This window comes from Ambystoma mexicanum, chromosome 2p (genome assembly GCF_040938575.1).
Source record: "Ambystoma mexicanum isolate Mex_15411 chromosome 2p, UKY_AmexF1_1, whole genome shotgun sequence".
In the NCBI taxonomy this organism is placed as follows: domain Eukaryota; kingdom Metazoa; phylum Chordata; class Amphibia; order Caudata; family Ambystomatidae; genus Ambystoma; species Ambystoma mexicanum.
In genome coordinates, this window is record NC_090923.1 from 713727118 (window position 1) to 713747415 (window position 20298).

The following is a 20298-nucleotide window of genomic DNA, read 5'->3' on the forward strand; positions in this document are numbered from 1 at the left end:
GCTGCTGCATTTGGCAAGTGGGACTTTGGAAGTGGGCGGTAGAGTAGACGGTGGTCGCATTGCACCTTGTGTGTTCTTCCCTTGCCACACTCGACTTCCCCACTCACTGCCATAGTCGTAGGGAGTCAGGACCGAGACGGTGGGTGGGGCATGGCTAATGCCTTCATGAAACCCCTGCTGTTCCTCTTCGCTCCCATTTCCCAATTCCCGCTGCCAGAGTCAGTTGGGTGAGGAAGGAGGCAGGCACTGGAACAACAGGGACATCTTTTGTCTCTGCTGGTGTAGGAACATTCTACAGCAGGCAAGCCACAAGGGAGAGTGGCGCTGGGGAAAGGAGTCAATGCCTCTCTCTCTTAAGGGACACCTTATTTGGGGGAGCCTTCTCTCTCCCTCTGCCATTGTGCTAATTTGACGGGAGCAGCACGGGGCGATAGGTGGATGCAGCGTAGACATTGAGTCAGCAGCGAAGTGAAAGGATACCTGCATTAACGTGGGCAGAGCTGGTAGACAGATGACTGTGACATGAGTGTGGCGAAACATACTGGTGTGTAGCCAAGGGGCAAGTGGGTTATTGGTACTGCATACCTTAGCTGTTTCATATCCCTTATGTTTATAATCAAGCAATACATAGCTTTACTAATGTGCTATACCTATCTAGATCTTTTGATATGTCATTTATTTTGACAATTAACTGCAATTTCATTAGGCTCATGCTCATAAAACAATTGCTACATATTTCCTGGTTTTAATGAGAACCATTTAATCTGTAAATTGGATGCGTCAATGTCACAAAATACTTAACCAATCTGTTTGCAAGAATTTAACAATGTAACAATTTACATTCCTGTTCCTCAAACATCATTTGTCATAAATGGAGGGAGGCCTGCTCATGGACAGGGCTCTCGTGGCTTGTCTGGTCTTATGGGGAAGTAGAACACCGTCTTCGAGTTCGAGCAACCTCTGTAGGGTGAAGGATTTGCTGTCTTGGAGTAAAGGAAACATCCACTAGAAAAATTTCTAAAGAGTGAGATTTTAATCTGCATCAAAATCTGCCGGCCCTAGAAGAGAAACAAACCACAGATCATTGTTAAGAATATGTTAAGAAGGAAGAACAAATGCATTGGGATTCGTTTGTAGCATTAATGGCATCCGGTCATTTTTTCGAAAACTTATTTTCGAAACACCATTTTGTCGAAAACATTCTGTCAAATTTTTTTTTTCTTCGAATGTATTCTTTTTTATTTTATATATTTTTTTGTTTCGTAAGTAAAAAAAAGTGTTAAAAAAGGGGGGTTTAGGGAGAACCCCCCCATTTCAAAAATACATTTTTAAAAAACATTCTAAAAAACAATGTTCGGCAAAATTGTGTCAAGAAAATGGCATTCGAAAATATGCCATTCGAAAAAGTCACTATAAACCAGCATTAATATGTGATTTCATGCACAAGGGATTTAGCAATTTTCATATTGCATCCACCCCCGCTTCTTGATGTCGCAGCAGAGGTGTTGTTCCAGATGAGAATGTGTACTGCATCTTCAAAGGGAAGGGAATCACCTGTGATTTTCCATCATGCTGTACAATCTGTTACACAGTTCATCAAGTGAATGACTACATTACTTACCGGGAACCTTCCTTACCCCTCTCTACTTTTTCAGCCCATTCGTACTTTTAACGCAGATACAGCAAACCAGCATATATTGGCTTGAAGCTCAAATCAAAAGAAACCGAGTTACATCAGAAACCTGTAGTTATCCACCTCCAGTTTAACAATAACCAAATTACGGGTGCTAGCAGACTTCAGAATATTCAAACTGAAGGACTTTGAGCACCCTGGTTCCCACCTCCAATTTATATTGGCTTCCATAGGTCAAAGGAGAAGCCCAAGGGTCCGAACTAGATATATCTACCAATGAGCCGAGCCCAGGAAGCAGCCATATTCTCAGAAAAATGTCCTTGAATCCCTCGGGGGAGTTCTACCTGGACTTAAAGGTAGGCTAAAGAGGGCCCCCATTCATCCTGCTGGAATGACTTCCAAAGGCTTCCTGCCTTTGCCAGCAGTACCAATACAATAGAAAGATGAGTTGTGGTGTTTGAAAGGTAGGTCATTAACAATACAATACTTGCCAACATTCTGTGACCAAAAAGATGTAGGAATCTTCAAGTTTCAAAACTAATACAATGACATCACAGGAAAATACAAAACATACAATGTTGGCAACATTGAAGCATTCTAAAATACACCAACCCATGAAACAGCACAACATGGAAAGATGTTCAATTGTGTAAAATGTATAATTGTGAATGCTAACTTCAATTACATAACTTCACAGAAGGTAATCACACTGCTCTGTAGCAGCCGCCCAGGCAGTACATATTTATTGGAAGTTGAACACTGAATGACATGGCGACTGATACCCCCTCAGTCTGATAGACAGATGTTGTGTGATGGTATTACACTCTGCCACTTGCCTTAACTGGTGGTTCACCTAAGGGTTGTGCCGGCAAGACTGCAGGACAGAGTCAAGTAGCTGTCGGGTCAGTGGATTGGTCTGAGCCCAATCAAAGTAATCACCTACTAGCCCACTGTACAAACAGACTCATGTGTTGCATGCTTTGCCCTGCAGTCTGCCTTGGTCACATGAATTACCTGCCACTGTAAAAAGCAGTAGGATTTGTCAGCCAAATCTGTAGGTGGTAGGACACTTTAAAAAGCAGTAGCGTACTGTGTAAATCTGTAGGGTTGGCAAGTATATGCAGAGGGCATCAGCGCACGAAAGTTAATGTAACCTTTTTTTTAACTCGTAGTTTGTGCGTCAACAGAGTGCCAGCTAAGGCAGACAATCGCACTCCAGCCTCCCTCCTGTGACAGCCCCCATTCTACGTGTTATGTGCCTTGCATCTGCCAGCGCAGACTGTTTTTTGTGTGGAAATGGGATGGGAAGTTTGCATTGCCGGTGTAACGTCGAATTTTGCTTTGCGTCGAAAAATGCTTTGCCAGCTTACTGCGCATGCATAGTGTGTGTGCGCATGCGCAGTAATGGATTGACAGGAACGCGTTTTTCGAGGGCAATTTCACATAATTTCGCCCAGGATAGCGCATTTTCCGACGCTACACCGTTGTAATGTCGAATTTTGCTTTGCGTCGAAAAATGCTTTGCCTGCTTACTGGGCATGCGCAGCGTGTGTGCGCATGCGCAGTAATGGATTGACAGGAAAACATTTTTCGACGGGCAATTTCACATAGTTTCTCCCAGGATAGCACATTTTCCGACGTTACACCGGCCTGTGAAGACATCTCCCTCCCTCCCAGGGAGATGCAGAGTGAGAGGGAGGCAAATCCGAGGGGAAGCGAACTGGCTGATAGCCAGAGGATGGTGGTTCACCGCCTATCGCACTCAGTGAATAAGGCAGCAGTTACTTTTATAACCAGTTCAGTGTATCTTAAAAGAATGAAAGGCGGATTCTGCTTGCCGTGCTATGCAATGCATACACTGGAGCATAGGGTTGCATAGATGGCAGCAGCTAGTACAATAACCATCTGAACTATCTCTGAGCAATCGCAACGAACCGTGATCTAGGGCTTTCAGAAGCAGAGAGAGAGGGCAACAGGTTGACTGCTGTGATGTCCCGCGGAGCGGGAGTGCGGTGCGCAGCAATAATGGGCCTCACACGGGAGCGTTGCAATAAACGTCCTCTTTATTTCACAACCCAACATGAACTTCCCTCTTCCCTGCCCCCGCCCCCTTCCGTCACTACCCTGTCCTGTTCCCCTCTTCCCGCCCTGACCCCCATGGATACGTCAACATGACATCTCCCCCCTTTTTAAACAAACGCTCGAACTCTTCGCAACAGGCGGTGGTTTAACGAGTCCCTAGTCCATTTCTTCAATCCACCTGCGAGGTCGGTGCCGAATTCGCTGTGGTCGAGTCGCCCCTGACTCTGACATCGACCGACCTTCACCAGCCTCCAACGTACCTTCCAGTCCGCCTTCACTCTCCTCCCAGGGATCATTTCCGGGCTGTTCCCAGAGTTCGTCATCCGAGGGGACCTGGACCCGGCCGCTCAGGCGCCTTGTCCCGTCTTGCGGGAATTCCTTAAAGTGAGATGAGTTTCGGGTCACCGCTCCCATTGATCCCTGTGCAGTGATCATTGTCCCTTTCCGGTGCGTGATGAGGAGGGGTTCATCTCGAAATGCCGAGGTGTATTTGTGTGTTGGTGGTTGTCGAACTGCCACTACATCACCCACGGCTAGCGGAGAGGGGTGAGCTCTCCTCCGAGTGTCAGCGTACTCCTTCATTCGGCTCTTAGCTGCATCATCTCTTGCCCTGACCTCTGGATCCGAGGTTGGCCGGGACGTGATGGCCTCCGCTTGAGGAAGTCTGGTTTGCGTGTTTCGCCCAAACATAAGTTCTGCGGGAGTCTACCCGGTCGTACTGTGGGGGTTCCCGCGGTAGTCCCGCAACAACTGATTCAGTACCTGTGTGTAGGGTTGTTCCGTGATGTGGGCAACCTGTAGGGCCCGCTTGAGGTTGGCCATAAATCGTTCGATCATTCCATTGGCCTGCGGCCATAAAGGTGTAACCTTCCTATGGCGGAACCCTAGGTAATCCGCGAACTGGGCAAATTGGTGTCCGCTGAATGGGGCGCCGTTATCCGTCTTGAGTATCTTGGGTATGCCATATGCCGAGAAGATGTGGTCCAGTGCGGGGATGACGTGATGTGCGGCCGTGGAGGAGATCAACCACACTTCCGGGTACCTCGAGTATTCGTCCATGAGTGCCAGAACATAATTTCCTCCTTCAATGGGCCCCAAAGAAGTCCGCAGCCACTGCTTCCCATATGTTCTGCGGAAGTGCTGACATCCGTAAGGGTTCAGGTTGCCGCTTGGGCGTAATGAGGCAGCACGTGGGGCATGCTTTTAGTATGGTTTCCACTCGGGCATCCATGTGCGGAAACCAGACCTTTTGGCGTAACATGCGCTGAGTGGAGACTATGCCTCTGTGAGTCTCATGGGCTAGATTGATTATTTTTGTTCTCATGGCCTCCGGGATTACTAATTTGCAGCCTTTGAGTAGGAGGTGATCTTCCGACACGGTCAGCTCTTCTTTCACCAGTAGAAGTCGCTCTACATCTTCCCATGTCTGTCCCCCAGTTGCTTTTCCTCTTTCTTTGGCCCTCCGCCATAATCCTGATTCTAAGCCTTCCCGGATGATGTTGCATGCGGGATCATTCTCTGTTTCTCTCGCTAGTTCTTCTGTGTTGACACCCTCCGGCGTGGTTTGATGGATCAGGTATCTAAGATAGCGATCCGCGACTGAAGGCTCCGGAGTGCTTTCTCCCCGTGGTCGCCGCGATAGAAAATCCACAGGGTTATCACCTTTCCCTGGCCGGTGGATGATGTTGAATGCGTAATCTTGAAGTCTGAGTCCCCACCGGGCAATTCTTGGTGGCAATTTTGCCTGGGGGTTACCATAGAGAAAAAGCATTGCTTGATGATCTGTGACTACTTGGAACGGTTTTCCGTACAGGAATAGATGGAAGTGTTTGCATGCCCATACGACGGCCAACCCCTCTTTCTCTGCTTGGGAATAGGCCTGTTCTGTGTTAGACAGGCTGCGACTGGCGTAGGCCACGATGTGTCTCTGTAGTGGTTCCCTTGGGTCAAATTGAGCTAGGATGGCGCCCAGGCCAACGGGACTGGCGTCGACCGTTAATTCAGTCTTCCTGTTGGGGTCGTAATAGGACATGTGCTCTGCCAGTGCTACTCTTTTCCTGATGGTTGTGAAAGCTTCATGGCACTCCTCTGTCCATTCAAATTTTTCGTTCTGGTGCGTGAGCTTCCGCAGGGGCTCGCTTATGGATGCAAAGTCCTTGATGTATCTGCTGCAATAGCTGGCAAGTCCTAGAAATGAACGAAGTTCCGAAACGTTGCTGGGTGCTGCCGTGTTGTTTAGGGCCGACATCTTATCTGGGTCTGGGGTCATGCCGGATTCTGAGAAGATGTGGCCAAAGAACTTTAGCGTGTTCTTCCGGAACTCACATTTGTCTCTGTTGAGCGTGAGGTTGGCTTCATGTAGAGCTTTACACACTTTCCGGAGGGTCTCATCGTGTTTGTTTGCATCGGTACCAAATACTAAGATGTCGTCGGAATAGTTCAGACAGTTCGGGATGTGCTTTATTACATTGTGCACCTCTGCTTGGTAGATTTCTGCAGCAGATGATACCCCGAAACTCAGTCTCTTATACCTGAAAAGACCAACGTGAGTGACAAACGTGGTTATGTTGCGGCTCTCGGGGTGTAGGACGAGCTGATGGTATCCTTTCTGTAAGTCCAATTTCGAAAAGACTTTCGCTCCGTTCAACAGATGAATCATGTCGGTGATTCGTGGCGCAGGGTGTCTTTCTCTTAGGATTGCTTGGTTTGGGCGTCGCATGTCGACACACAACCTGATCGCTTCGGACCCTTTTTTTGGGACTGGGACGATGGGTGACACCCATGTGGTGGGCCCCGTGGCCTTCTCAATGATGTCTTGTTCTAGGAGCTTCTGTAGTTCGTCCTCCACCTTCCTCTGAATGTTCACTGGGATTCCTCGGTAGGGTTGGGCTACCGGGTGTATTGAATTGTCGACGTGTAGTTTGATTTGTCGGTTTCGGAGTTTCCCTATCCCTTTGAATATTCTGGGATACAGGTTGTTGACCATTTCAACGGGGTTGATGTATTTGTGAACCATGATGTTATATAATATGTGTATCAGACCCATGTCTGCCGCAGCCTTGAAACTTAACACACAGCCGCTGTCGGTTTCGGTGGCCAGGACGTGGATTGGTACTCTCATTTCTTGTCCTTTGTAGCGACATAGTCCACTGAATAGCCCTAGGAATTTCAGTGGTGCCTTGGCTCCGTATGCATATATGTCAACCTTGGCCGGTTGGAGCTTGGGTTTTGGTGTCAGTTCGGCTAACACTTGCTCACTCACCACATTGACGGTGGCGCCAGTATCTATGAGGAATTCAGTTGGTCTTTCCTGCAGCTTTATAATAAGTGTTGGACTATGTGCTGTGGCTGTGGGGTTTCCTAGAGCGTAGACGTAAGTTTTCTTCTTTTGATCGCTCCCCGACAAGCTGGGATCTGATTCGGTGTGCGATTGTTCTACCAAATATTGCACGTGACGTTGTGATCTTCTCTCCGGTCTAGCACGCATCACAAATCTCCTTCTTTCCCTCCGTCTTGGGCGGTCTTCACCTGAGTCCTTGTCCCGTTGGTCGCTCAGGGTATGGTCTTGGGCAGCAGACATGCTCGGGGCGGGGTTGGTGCTGGATATTCCTTCAGGGCAACTTCTCGTGCGTGTGTTGCTCTCTCTGGGTCTCTCTCTCCCTCTATCCCTAAACAGTCTACATACAGCCTTGAAATGGCCTTCTTCTCCGCATGATGTGCAGCGCTGCCCTATGGCAGGGCATGTCCCTTCGTGAGGGTACTCCAACCCGCACTTGTAGCAGAACAGTTCTTCGGTCTTCTTTTCACGATGTAGTTTGTTTAAGCTTTCTCCAGTTGGTGTGGCGCCGAAACTTTCAACTTGAGAGTCAATGGCTCTTTCAACTCTGGCTAGTGCCAGGATTTCCTCGAGCGTGCAGGGTTTTTGGAGAAGTTTCCTGCGAAAAGTTTGAGACTCACACCCCGATATTATTTGGGATCGCAGGGCCTCTGTGTTTGAATTGTTGGCGAAATCACAGTGCTTGAGTTTGGCACGGAGTCGCATCACATATGCATCCATGGTTTCTCCCTTGGCTTGCTTTGTTATGTGGAAGAGATGTCTCTCGTAGTCGACATTAGTATGCAGTGCAAAATATGCTGCCAAAGCGTCCTTGAGATCTTGTATAGAGTCTATGGAGTCCTGTGGCATTTCGTCTATGATGTCGTGGGTGGCAGAGCCCACGGCTAACTTCAGGAGACACACTTGCCTGGCGTCTGCTACAGGTCCCGTGGCCCCCATATACATGTCGAAATGCCGTATCCATTTAGTCCACCTGGGGCCCATGTTGCTGGTATCCGTTACATCAAAGGCAGCAGGCGTTTGTGCCGCTAATGTCTCTGGCAGGTGGTATGGTATGTGATCTTGTGCCACGTTTGCAGGGGCTGGGGGCCTATTTCCGGGGGCCTGCGGGCCCTGATTGGCATCTTGATCGGACATGACGTTGGACGTGTGTTTGTCTTGGATGGTGTTCTCTCTCCTATGTGGTGGTGGTGGTGGTGGGGTGGCCGCCTGCTAAGGCACGAGCACCACCCACCCAGCCCTCTGGGTGTCTCTTGTGACCTTCCTGGTCCTTCCCTGGACGTCGTGTCCAATTTTTTTTTTTTTTCTCTCGCCCTCCCTCTTGCTTGGATGGCGTACCTTCAGGCCACAGGGTTGTGGCGTGTTTCCCGCTCTTACACGTGTTCACCGTCGCGGCCCGGGCCTTGTTTGTGTTCTGCTTCGGCCGCGTGGGCAGGGAAGGTGGGGCAACACGGGCGAGCGCGTGCTACCAGCCACGTGTGTCCTTGCTGCTCATACGTGTCGGGCGGGGTTCTCTTCCGTAGAGGGAGAGGCATGGCGAGCTCCGGCTCCCAGCCTTGGGTGTCCCCCTCCGCTTCTCGTGCGTCGGGCGGAGCTGGCTTCAGCGGAGATGTAGCGGCGAGCTCTGGCTCCCCCAGCCGCGGGCGTCTCCTCGCACTCTGGGGAGTCGGGCGAGGCTGGGCCTGGGCAGCGCAGGCGAGCTTGCGTTCCCGCCTACTGGTGCTGGTCGCGTTTCCCCCTGCGACTCTTCTCCCGTTCGCGGGTGTGGGTGGGTGGGCGGCGTTCGTCTCTCCTGTGTCTGGAGGCGCCGCGGCTCATCCCACCTTCGTCGCCATTGTGATGTCCCGCGGAGCGGGAGCGCGGTGCGCAGCAATAATGGGCCTCACACGGGAGCGTTGCAATAAACGTCCTCTTTATTTCACAACCCAACATGAACTTCCCTCTTCCCTGCCCCGGCCCCCTTCCGTCACTTCCCTGTCCTGTTCCCCTCTTCCCGCCCTGATCCCCATGGATACGTCAACATGACAACTGCTTTAGCACTTGAAGTAAAACCGGCGAGTTACACAAAACATATTAGTGTATGTTTTATTTATTTTCTTTCTTGTTCCTCCCCATGCTAAAGTGCCAGGCTATTATGCAAGTCTATGCAAAAAGGACGGACATACTCGTCCATCGCACTTAAGGATTTAAACCTGATATTATGGTAAATAAATCTGGTGGCCTGAACATGCTTGCACCTTAGAATGACATGAGAGAGTTAGGTTGTCTGCGTATCTTCAGTGGTCACAGCAGGACCCAGGAGGACATTTTTGAGTAAAATGAGGGTCACTTGAGAGCTGCTGTGTTTACATTACTGCATAGCCTGCTCGGCTTCCGTAGACTCTTTGTCACTGGGGCTGCTGTAATCACGTTGTGCTATAGACTCAGCCATATACAGAAATGCTTGGCCTGAAAAAGACTTTTGCTTCAAACAATACATGAATGAAAAGCAAACTTAAACAATAAGACGTGTCACATGTCAGGGATCAACAGATGAATCAAAGCCATCATAAACAATTGGAAGTTTTAATTATTAACAAAAGAAATTCAAGGGGTAGGTTAACTGAGATCTGTTGGTGGGGTTTGGCAGCAACGCACACATCTAATCAGGTTTCTCTTAGGATCGTGGTCCATATTCCTTGCCTCTCTCCCATAAACTCCACCTTCCTGGTAGGAAAAGATTCACTCACAGCCTTTGTGGGTTGTAAGTGTCCTTTGCGTCTTCCTTGGCCTAGCATTATGACTTTCTTAACTCTTGTAGTATTTGTCAGGATGGTGTACCTTTCTTCTCCTATGGTAATAGAGTATAATGCATCTGTCACAATGCACATCGTGTGCAGTGTATGCTTAAACACGTGTACCCTACGCATACATATACTGCACCTAGACGTGCAGAATTACAGATGCTCTGCTCAGAGGCACAGATCAAGTGCCCGATCATAGCTGTCTTGCTCAGCAAATCCCCAACTGCACTGAGAAGGGCTGATCCATTTGCAGTATCTACAGTGAATCCCAACTCAACATACAATTTCACCCGAGGTCGCAAGGGTATATGCCAGCCTGGGCTGAGGCAACTATTTGCTGCACTTCCCTCTTTGGTTGGGGACATGGAGGCAGCAGATTCACTAGCATTACATTAACGCTAAGATGCTACTGTCACCACACAGAGGAGATGATGCCACATGGCCCTCTACCCAGTTCTCTCCTCCCGTTGCAGCACCCAATAGAGCAGAGGCCCTTTCTGATAAGAGTGAGAAGTAGTATTGAGAAAAGAATACATGTGAGGCAGCACATCACCACCCAGCTCCTGCAGAACGTCTGATGGTAGGTGTTCTCTGCACTGTCCCATTTCTCTGAGGTCATTGGTCTGACCATATATATATTCTGGCAAAATAAAGGACGTGTGATGGAGTTCCTTTTTTGCATCTGGTGCATTTTTACTTGGGAGAAGAGTGCCGCCTAAAAAAGCTTTGATTAGCTTTTTTTTCTTGTTTTTCTTTCTTCAATATAAACGCGGCCGACCGCGCATTTAGGCGGGCACCCATGCTTTACATGCTAACTAGCATTTAAATCCAAAGGCAGAGCGCGACGCTTGCAAGTCGGCAGAAGTTTTCTCTTTGTCCCAAAGGATCCGCGACGCAGCCGCCCATCGGAGAAAACGTTCCATAAACGAAAGGAAGTGAAACACAAGGAGACCAGAAACAACGTGTAAACACGGCTCTACAGCAGCGCTACTCGAGTCGGAGGACCCGGACGGCTCATGTAAGGTAGGCAGTGTCAATGCACGATTGATCTTGTTTTCGTTTCAAGGCAGCCTGTCAATCAAATTGGGCAGACAGATTACCTGTCAAACATATTGCCGTTCCTTAATCGTTTACTTTGGAAACTCTGATGCTATAGCATGAAACTCCCACATATATGTCAAAAGCAATGAAATAGGACTCAGGGCTAATACTAAAGGATATCGCCCTTTAATGAATCCAGGACTTTTTCGCACGTAGTGAGAAAGTGAAACTGTACATTGCTTGCAACCAGAGAGATTTTTTACAAATAAGAAATAAACGGGAACAATGGTGGACAAGGAGCAAAGTAGGGATGCGGAAGCTTCCGCTTTGTTTAGTGAAAATATCAATGTCAAGAAAGCCATACAACAGGTACAAGGTGGGCAAACCAAGACATTACAGCAATCTATGGTAACTTTGGAAAAACTACACAAAAAAGAAACGAATAAATTGTGGGAAATAAAATCCCTACAAAATTACATTGACAATAAACGGATCCCAAGGGGCTTAAGAATTCTAACAATTCCAACCTATGAAGACCCGGATCCCCAGATGTTACAGGAATGGGGGGATGCCACCAATGAATGTTCTTTCAAAATGCTAACGACCTTAGTAAAATACGCCAAAAGTGACAGACTGAAAGCCCTTAATGAAATTGAGGCCCTTGAAGCAAAGGTTTATACAGGAGCTGAGTCCAACACAGCTAAAGAGTTAAAAATACAAATGGATAAAAATGCCAGCAAGTACGAAGAGGAAATAAAAGAGAGAAAGCAGAGGAAGTTTCTTCGCGATAAAGAAGACTACGCCAGTGGAAGAATATATACCTTTTCCAAAAAAAATGATACAGTTAGAAAGGGACTACAAAGTCAAAAGAAAAATCCCATGCCGGTAATTACAGATTTGGACTCAGAAACGGAAACAAGTGCAGGCTCATCAACCGATACCTCAACTTCAAGCAGTACCAACGAACCTCTTCCCAAATTAAATTTTTTAGAAGAAATGAAACTCCTACATCAAGTAGGGAAAAATACGCAAGGCAGGAATCAGCCAAGGTACACAAGAGGAAGAACAGACGGGGGACCAGAGGCCAACCCAAAAAAAAGAGGACAGTCAGAAACCCGACCGACACGCTCTGGCAAGGCCAAAAAACAGAAGCAATAATGACAACTCAAAACCCACAAGTCATTAACTTATCAGAGAAGATACTAACTGATGCAGAAACCAACATTTTGTCAAAGGGGCTGTCATTCTGTCCAATATCAAACTTCGACTATGCCCAATGTAGAGTGGACGTGCACCTGTTCATCAGAAAAATCAGATTGGCCAAATTCTTTGCCAACACAAATTATACTGAAATATCTAATACTATGGGAATTGAAGTACCATCTGAACTATCGATCAGAGATATACCTACTCTATGCACATTAACATCATTACAAGAAGAAAACAAATCCGTGGCAAGACTAGTATCGCATGAGCTTGAATGGAGTACCAACATACCGGAGGATCTATCCACCAACATGCCGGCACCTAGTCTTTTAAGGAAAAAATCGAAATTTATTCCTCCAAACAACAACATGACATATATAGACCTTTTTGAGGACTTAATTATAGATGATTTAAAAAAATTGGCCTCCGCTAATCAAAAACTGAACCATAATGTGACCTCAGATGAACGGACAGCAATAAACAACTTGAAACAAGACAAATCAATTGTCATTCGTTCATCAGACAAGGGAGGAAATATTGTAATCTTAAATTCAAGTGATTACAAACGGGAGGCCATGCGTCAACTTAATCAAATTAACAACTATGAAAAGTTACCTGCGAATCCATACAAAATGTATAAAACGGAGTATGATTTGAAACTGTCTAACTGGCAAGGAATGGGCTTACTAACCCCACAAGAAATGACATTCTTATCAAAAGATTTTCCCATCTTACCAATCATACATTTCATTCCGAAAATCCACAAATGCATGAGAAAACCACCGATTAGACCGATAGTCGCATCAATTGACTCCCTGCTTGAAAATACATCCAAATATCTGGACCATTTTCTTTTTCCGTTTGTTCAAACTCTGCCCTCCTATATCAAAGATATATCAGAGTTCCTCCAGCAGATTGACCAAATACCATGGAAACAAGGATATTTGCTCATAACCTTAGATGTTGTTTCATTGTACACGTGTATTGAACATCAAGAAGGCATGGAAGCTGCCAGAAGATACCTATCCATCAGATCTCTCAGTTATAGAGATCATTCTCAGATGTTACTGGACATGCTCCATTATTGTCTTACTCATAATGCCTTTATGTTTGATGGACAACATTACAAGCAACTATGCGGTACTGCCATGGGTACTACAGTAGCACCGACATATGCAAACCTGTTTATGGGCAACTGGGAGGCAAATTTGCTGGCTGATGAAACAATGCATCTACATACCAACAAGGTAGCTCTATGGCGTCGCTATATCGACGATTTGTTCATAATATGGGAGGGCAGTGAAACAGAATGGATGTGTTTTTTCAATACCTTGAATGCACAGAACAGCAATCTCAAATTCACCCAACATCATGATCCAACAGAAGTGGTATTTCTAGACATTAAAGTCAAGATCAAAGATGGAGTGATTATTACGGAAACATATCGAAAACCAACAAGTACTAACTCATTACTCCATGCAGACAGTGCACAACCAAGAGGCCTCAAAAACAGTATACCTTATGGTGAATTTCTGCGTATGAAAAGGAATTGCAGCGAGAGTAAAACATTTGAAGAAAATGCAATTAGAACAGCGGCCAACTTTGTAGCAAGAGGCTATAAGAAGTCAACAATCAATAGCGCATTTAACCAATGTGCCAAACAAACCAGAGGGGCCATCTTAAGAATAAACAAAGAGAAAAGCCAATTGAAACTACAGGACACAAAAATTGATAATATAAGATTCATCACAACGTACAACAACGGGGCCAGAGAAATCAAAAAAATTATGGGTAAACATTGGTCAATACTAAAGAGAGATTTGGACATAAAAAAGCACATCCAGCCAAATGCAAGTGTGACATTCAGGAAAGCCAAATCATTACAATCAGAATTGTCGCCAAGTCTCTTTTTTTACCCCTGTACAATCTACAACACAGTGGTTAGCAAGCAACCAAAATGGGTTCTACAAATGTACCAAGTGTAAAGCTTGCAAACATGGTATTTCTCTCAAACATTATATACACCCTCGGACACAGAGAAAGATAACAATAACTAAACACATTACCTGTTCTACATCTTACGTAGTGTACGTAATTACATGTGACTGTAACCTTTGGTATATCGGAAGCACAAAGTTGGAAGTAAAACTCTGCGTGTTGCAACACCTTCGAGCCATCAAAAATAAAGACCCTTCTTATCCTCTCGCAAAACATTTTGAAGAAAAGCACAATGGGGATATATCTTCTTTAAAATATTTTGGAATAGATAAAATATCCCCACATCCGAGAGGCGGCAATCGGGAAAGAAAATTACGACAAACAGAATGCAAATACATTGTTGATTACCATACTAAGAACCCGGGAGGTCACAACAAAGATGAAGAACTCTATACCTTTGTGGGGGAATAGAACACTTTAGGAATAAACTGTGTTTATAAATGTCTTCCCACTCAGTGTCTAAATGTATCTACAATATCCTTTCTTGAATAAGATATTTGGTTTTACACAAGTATTAATTTTGGTTTTACACAAGTATTAATTTTGGAATAGATAAAATATCCCCACATCCGAGAGGCGGCAATAGGGAAAGAAAATTACGACAAACAGAATGCAAATACATTGTTGATTACCATACTAAGAACCCGGGAGGTCACAACAAAGATGAAGAACTCTATACCTTTGTGGGGGAATAGAACACTTTAGGAATAAACTGTGTTTATAAATGTCTTCCCACTCAGTGTCTAAATGTATCTACAATATCCTTTCTTGAATAAGATATTTGGTTTTACACAAGTATTAATTTTTGTATACAACTTTGCAAAATATACGGTTTTAATAATTTTTTAAGAAGCTTTCTTAAATATATTGTAATATATGTGATAATTACAGGTCTCCAGTTTTAACATCCATTAGTCCATGTCTCAGACATCTTTGCATTTTTTAATTGCGCAGATCCTGGAAATATGACGAACAAAAAACCAACTAAAGATAACACCCTTAAAGAATACAATTCTTAGAATTGAATAGCCACATAGTGGGACTGATCTAATGTTATGGACACTAGTTCTGAAATGCCAAGATGTAATTTAATCAAATTTATGGAACTTTGTCATCACTGGCCTTCAAAAGACAAAATGAATGTAAGTTATGTATTAACTATATGCCATACAAATTGTAAGCACTATGCACTTTATTGAGGCAAATATGGATAATAGTATTTAACTATTATTTTCTACTATTTTTTTCTTTTCTCACACAAAAACAACCGATAAACCAGGCCAACATGACAGCCCATTGAATTTAAGACCATTATCAATCCTTATACGACATATCTATATACCAACGATGGAGAACAATTAGCAATTGTGTAAAATATATGCAAAATTATAACATTGCTTTTAATTTCTAGCACTGTGCACTTTAAGCACTATGCACTTTAAGGTCATGATAAAGCATTATGCACTTTACGGTCATGACAGCTGTGTAAATTGTACAAAATATGTGCAAAATTGCACTTTAAGGTCATGATAAAGCACTGTGCACTTTGCGGTCATAACAAATCATTATGCACTACATGGCTAACATAATCCATCAGCAAATAACAATGGAAGGATTCGGATAGAGTATGGTCAAATTGTTAACACAATATGAATACTAAATATCCTATGCTAATATTATGGCAATAATGTTAAGGTAGTCTCCATGCAGGATCAGTTATTCACAGACTGTCATCAGGAATCCCAAACAATCGGAATTTTAAAAAGATGTGGTGTTCCAAAAATATCATATGCATTTGTGAAATCAAACAAAGATATTATATAAATGAAATTCACAAGCAAATGAAATGATGTAAGCCCAAGATGTATGAGATAATTGGCCATACACGTTATAAGAAAGCATTTCCAATATGGCACCCATGTTAACCAGGTTAAATGCAATGCATCTTTTCACATGAAAGTGAAGAGGGACTACAACATCAGAGAAAGGTTAAATGGAGATGCCTGTTTTCTATGTTTACAATCCGACGAAGCCCGGAAGGGTGAAACGCGCTATTGTTTGTTCTCTCCTGAAACTGCTTGTCCACCGTGTTTTTCTGGCAAAATAAAGGACGTGTGATGGAGTTCCTTTTTTGCATCTGGTGCATTTTTACTTGGGAGAAGAGTGCCGCCTAAAAAAGCTTTGATTAGCTTTTTTTTTCTTGTTTTTCTTTCTTCGATATATATATATATATATATATATATATATATATATATATATATATATATATATATATATATATCCAAATAAAAAGAATTGTGCGGCGCGACGGCCTCACACAAATGCACTCCACCGCCAATTCATGAACTATGAAAAAGGAGGACAAATCCAGTTCTTTTGGTCGGCACTGGCTACTTTAATAAATACCCTGAGCCCAGGGTGAAAAAAAGAAACACCTGTAATACGTGTTTCGCTACACACAAGTAGCTTGTTCACATACAAAACATTGCGGCAATGGTCAGTCTTTATATCATCTCTATGGTTCATTACAAAGTTTCTTCTTAGTCCTTTGCCAATGTTAATGCCACACCAACTGAGGTCATTTCATTAGTAAAACAGTCAGCCATTTTAACCTGCGTTTATTTGCCCATATGTTGCCTGGTTTGCACACAAAAATGATTAATGACAATACATGATTAAATAGTACGGGGAACAACAATGAATTAATGTTTCCAATATGTCCTGCATGCACCTTGAATGGATGAATTCCAAATTTTATACAGCCATTTTACAATTTGCTTAACCACACAAGCGGCATATATATATATATTTCGAAGTATACAGAGATGCCAAGGACATAGTGGTTAGCATGTAATCATCTTCCCAAGGAATTCGACTGACTTTACTTAAAAAATCTCTAGTATCACACACATAAGAAGGAAGAGTAGAAAGAAAGGGTAATAGAACTTCATCAATTAGTTTAGACATATTTTCTAACAATGAGTCTACCGATGTCATGATTGACCACCCTGGAGGTTTTTTCACACATTTATGGATTTTGGGAAGAAAGTATATTGTAGGTGGTACTGAGTTTCCTTTAAACAAGAATTTTCAAATAGCCTCGTCCAATAAACTTCCGTTTTCCAATTGTTCAAAATCTCCCCCAAAACTATTTTCATTTCACTAATGGAATTGTGGCATAGCAAACCATAACAAGTGGCATCCTGCAATTGTCTATTTGCTTCCCATATGTAGTCCTTTCTATTCATAAGGACCACATTTCTGTCCTTCTTCGAGGGTTTAATGATGCATGACGGAAGATCTTTCAATTCGTGTAATGCCACCCTATGTTTAGTACTCAGAATATTACGCTGACATTTTTCTCTTTTATGTAGTATTTTAAAATCATTGATGACCAAGTTCTCAAATGCATCAATAAAACCTCCTGGAGGTGGCATGGGATTAAATTTAGACTTGAATTTTAATTTTGTTTTTTGCCACCAATCCGTACTTATCCCCAACTCTTCCCAAACAAGTCGTGTGCTCATTTCATCAGGTTCTAGTTCATTCGTTAAATGTATGAGGCTGGTAAGGGTATTAACATCGGCTATGGCAATGTCAGTCCTGCCAAGTTGTGCCAGTATCTTCTTTTTAGAATAAGTATTATTGAGGAAAAGGCTTTTCAGGCGAATTTTGTACATAAACTGGAAAAAGTCAATGTGGGTTTGCCCATATTTGGAGGTAGGGAAGAAATTCAGACCCACATTTAGTAGGCATTATTGCTCTTTTGTAAGCATATGATTGGATTAATTAAAGATCTTGGTGTGTGGGCCCCCTCCTATTTTTTGTTGATCCATCTCCCAATCTCCCATAATTCGAGTATCGCTCTGAACTGTTGTTGACTTCGATTCTGCCTTCTTTTACCTCTTCTGTTTTTTTCTTGCTCCCAATCTCATGACTCCTTTTCCTCTTCCTCTTATTGTTATATTTGTTCTGTTCTCTCTCTAAAGCAGATGCATTTTGTCTAGAAAATTGAATTTGACTCTTCCTTCTTCATTTTCGCTTGTAGAAGCATCCGACTCTGTCGTCAAAGATGAATTGCCATCCGACCCTAAAATACCAGCATTGGCCAGAGGATTATTAATCGGTTCTTTACGCAGATGATAAAACCTGCGTGCGAATGTGTAAACTCTTCCAGTCTCATAATCCTCCTTGTTTCTGAGTAATTTACACAATTTTCTTTGCTTGATTTCTTCTTTATCTGATTTTAAATTAGTTTCCATATTTTTTCTTAATGTCTTGCCTTCTTCACTTTGTGGTAGAGCCTCTATTTTCACTGATATTTCTTCTACATTGTTTAGAAGCTTCTCACAATCTATTTCGGCATACTTGAAAAGTATAATTAGGAAGGTTTTGGAGCAAATATTTGTTACGTCTCCCCATTATTCCAACATTTTGGGATCTTGTTCCTCGAATGATGGAGATGTTAAAATGTGTAAACCTCTTGGAATGCGCCCCACATCACATTTCAATCCCCAGATGTCGTCACTTCTCCCCTAGGGGGAGCCCCTTCCGATGAGGCCAGGGAGGTGAGACTGCTACCCGATAGTTCCCCTGGGCTGGTACTCAGCGGGTTGATTTAATGACAAGGAAAACACCCTACGGGATTAGTGACGATCGGGGAGAACATGGTATTCTCAGCACACACACATCACCTTCCCACCTCCTTCCTTACTTTCCTCTAATCAGGTAACCTCTTCTATGTATGTTTGTAAGATCAGTGAAAACCCCATGACTGTGACAAGGAAGAGTAGAGTTGACTCCAGTGAATACCCATGGCAATATATTGTGACGAGGAGGAGGCGCAGAGCCAGCATGAATCATCGTCAGAATTGGATTGACCGTTCTAGCTTTCGGATTCCCAGTAGCTTAAAGATGCAGGAAGGACTGACACAGTTGTCAGACCCTCCCTGGAAACACCGCAATCGAAGAACACACCCCTTGACCGGAGAACCCAAGACTGCTGACCGGGACATCATGGAAGAAGAGATGGCATCCCTAGGAGGCCCGTCGTGCAGGGGCAGACCGAGAACAGAAGAAGAAGGCTGTGTCATGACAACACACCAAACTGCGAGGTCAAGCAAAGACGCACCAACAGGATCCCGAACAGGGCTGCAGAGGCACAGAGGTCCACCGTGCAGAGGCAGACAAAGAACAGAAGAAGAAGAAGAAAGCTGTGGCGTGAGAACACGCTGAACACAGTGTTTGAGCAGAGATGCACAGACAGGCTCCCGAGGAGTGCTGCAGAGTCAGAGGAAACAGCGAGAAAACTAAAAAGAAAGACAGCAAGCCATTAGATGTCTCAGGGAAGACCAGGACCAATTTGGAGCCCCGGGAAGGTACAGAGGGTACATTGAAGGTACAGAGGCTGCCCCGGGCCAATGGAGGGGATAAGAAAAGCCATTGTGAGTGGGTCTGGGAGCTCAATTGCAAGCATAAGAAAGATTGGGCAAAGAGAAGCCATTGTGAGTGGGTCTGGGACGCTGAGTGCAAGCATACAAACATTTTGACAAAGCACTATACCCAGCAGGAGAGTGAACCGGTTATAGTAAGAAAGATATGGAGTAAAAAATACTGGATGAGAGAGGAGGAGGGCCTCCATTGTGCATTGACTTTGGGACAGTACCTGGCAGGGGAGTATACCAGGTCTGCCCACCTGAGCCACTGAAGAGGCTCACAGAAAGCAAAAAACCTGAGAAAGGCCAGGGGGAGGGAGACATTCCCCCAGCATTGTGAACATTGTGAGAAGCCTGATGAAAGCCAAGGGAAGGCAGTCATTCTTTTGGCATTGTGAAAAGCCTGAGAAAGGCCAGGGGAAGGGATTCATTCCCCCCCGATCCCCATGGCACTGTGAACATTGTAAGAAGCCTGAAAAAGGCCATGGGAAGGGAGTCATTCCCTTGGCATTGTGAAAAGCCTGATAAAGGCCAGAGGAAGAGAGTCATTCCCCCTGGCGTTATGAATATTGTAAAAAGCCTGAGAAAGGGCAAGGGAAATGAGTCATTCCTGTGGCATTGTGAAAGAGCCTGAAAAGGGCCTGGGGAAGGGGGTCATTCTCCCCGACATCTGTGAAGGGGCACAAAAGCCTGTGAGTGACCAAGTAGAAGAAAGCCATACCCCTTGGCATTGTGTCCTGTGAAACCAAAGGAGGTGATTGAAAAGAGGTCATACCCCCTGGT

At 44.5% G+C, this 20298-nt stretch overlaps 1 protein-coding gene across 1 annotated transcript in view; it reads right to left on the bottom strand.

Moving 5' to 3' along the window:
* Nucleotides 1-735: 735 nt before the first annotated feature.
* The window catches only part of LOC138566704 (ribonuclease T2-like), a 359594-nt gene continuing 340031 nt past the window's right edge, over nt 736-20298 (bottom strand). The window contains exon 10 of the mRNA XM_069644295.1: nt 736-1058. Within this exon, the coding sequence (XP_069500396.1) occupies nt 888-1058 (171 nt within the window). The 3' untranslated portion in view covers nt 736-887. The remainder of the gene's footprint in view (nt 1059-20298) is intronic.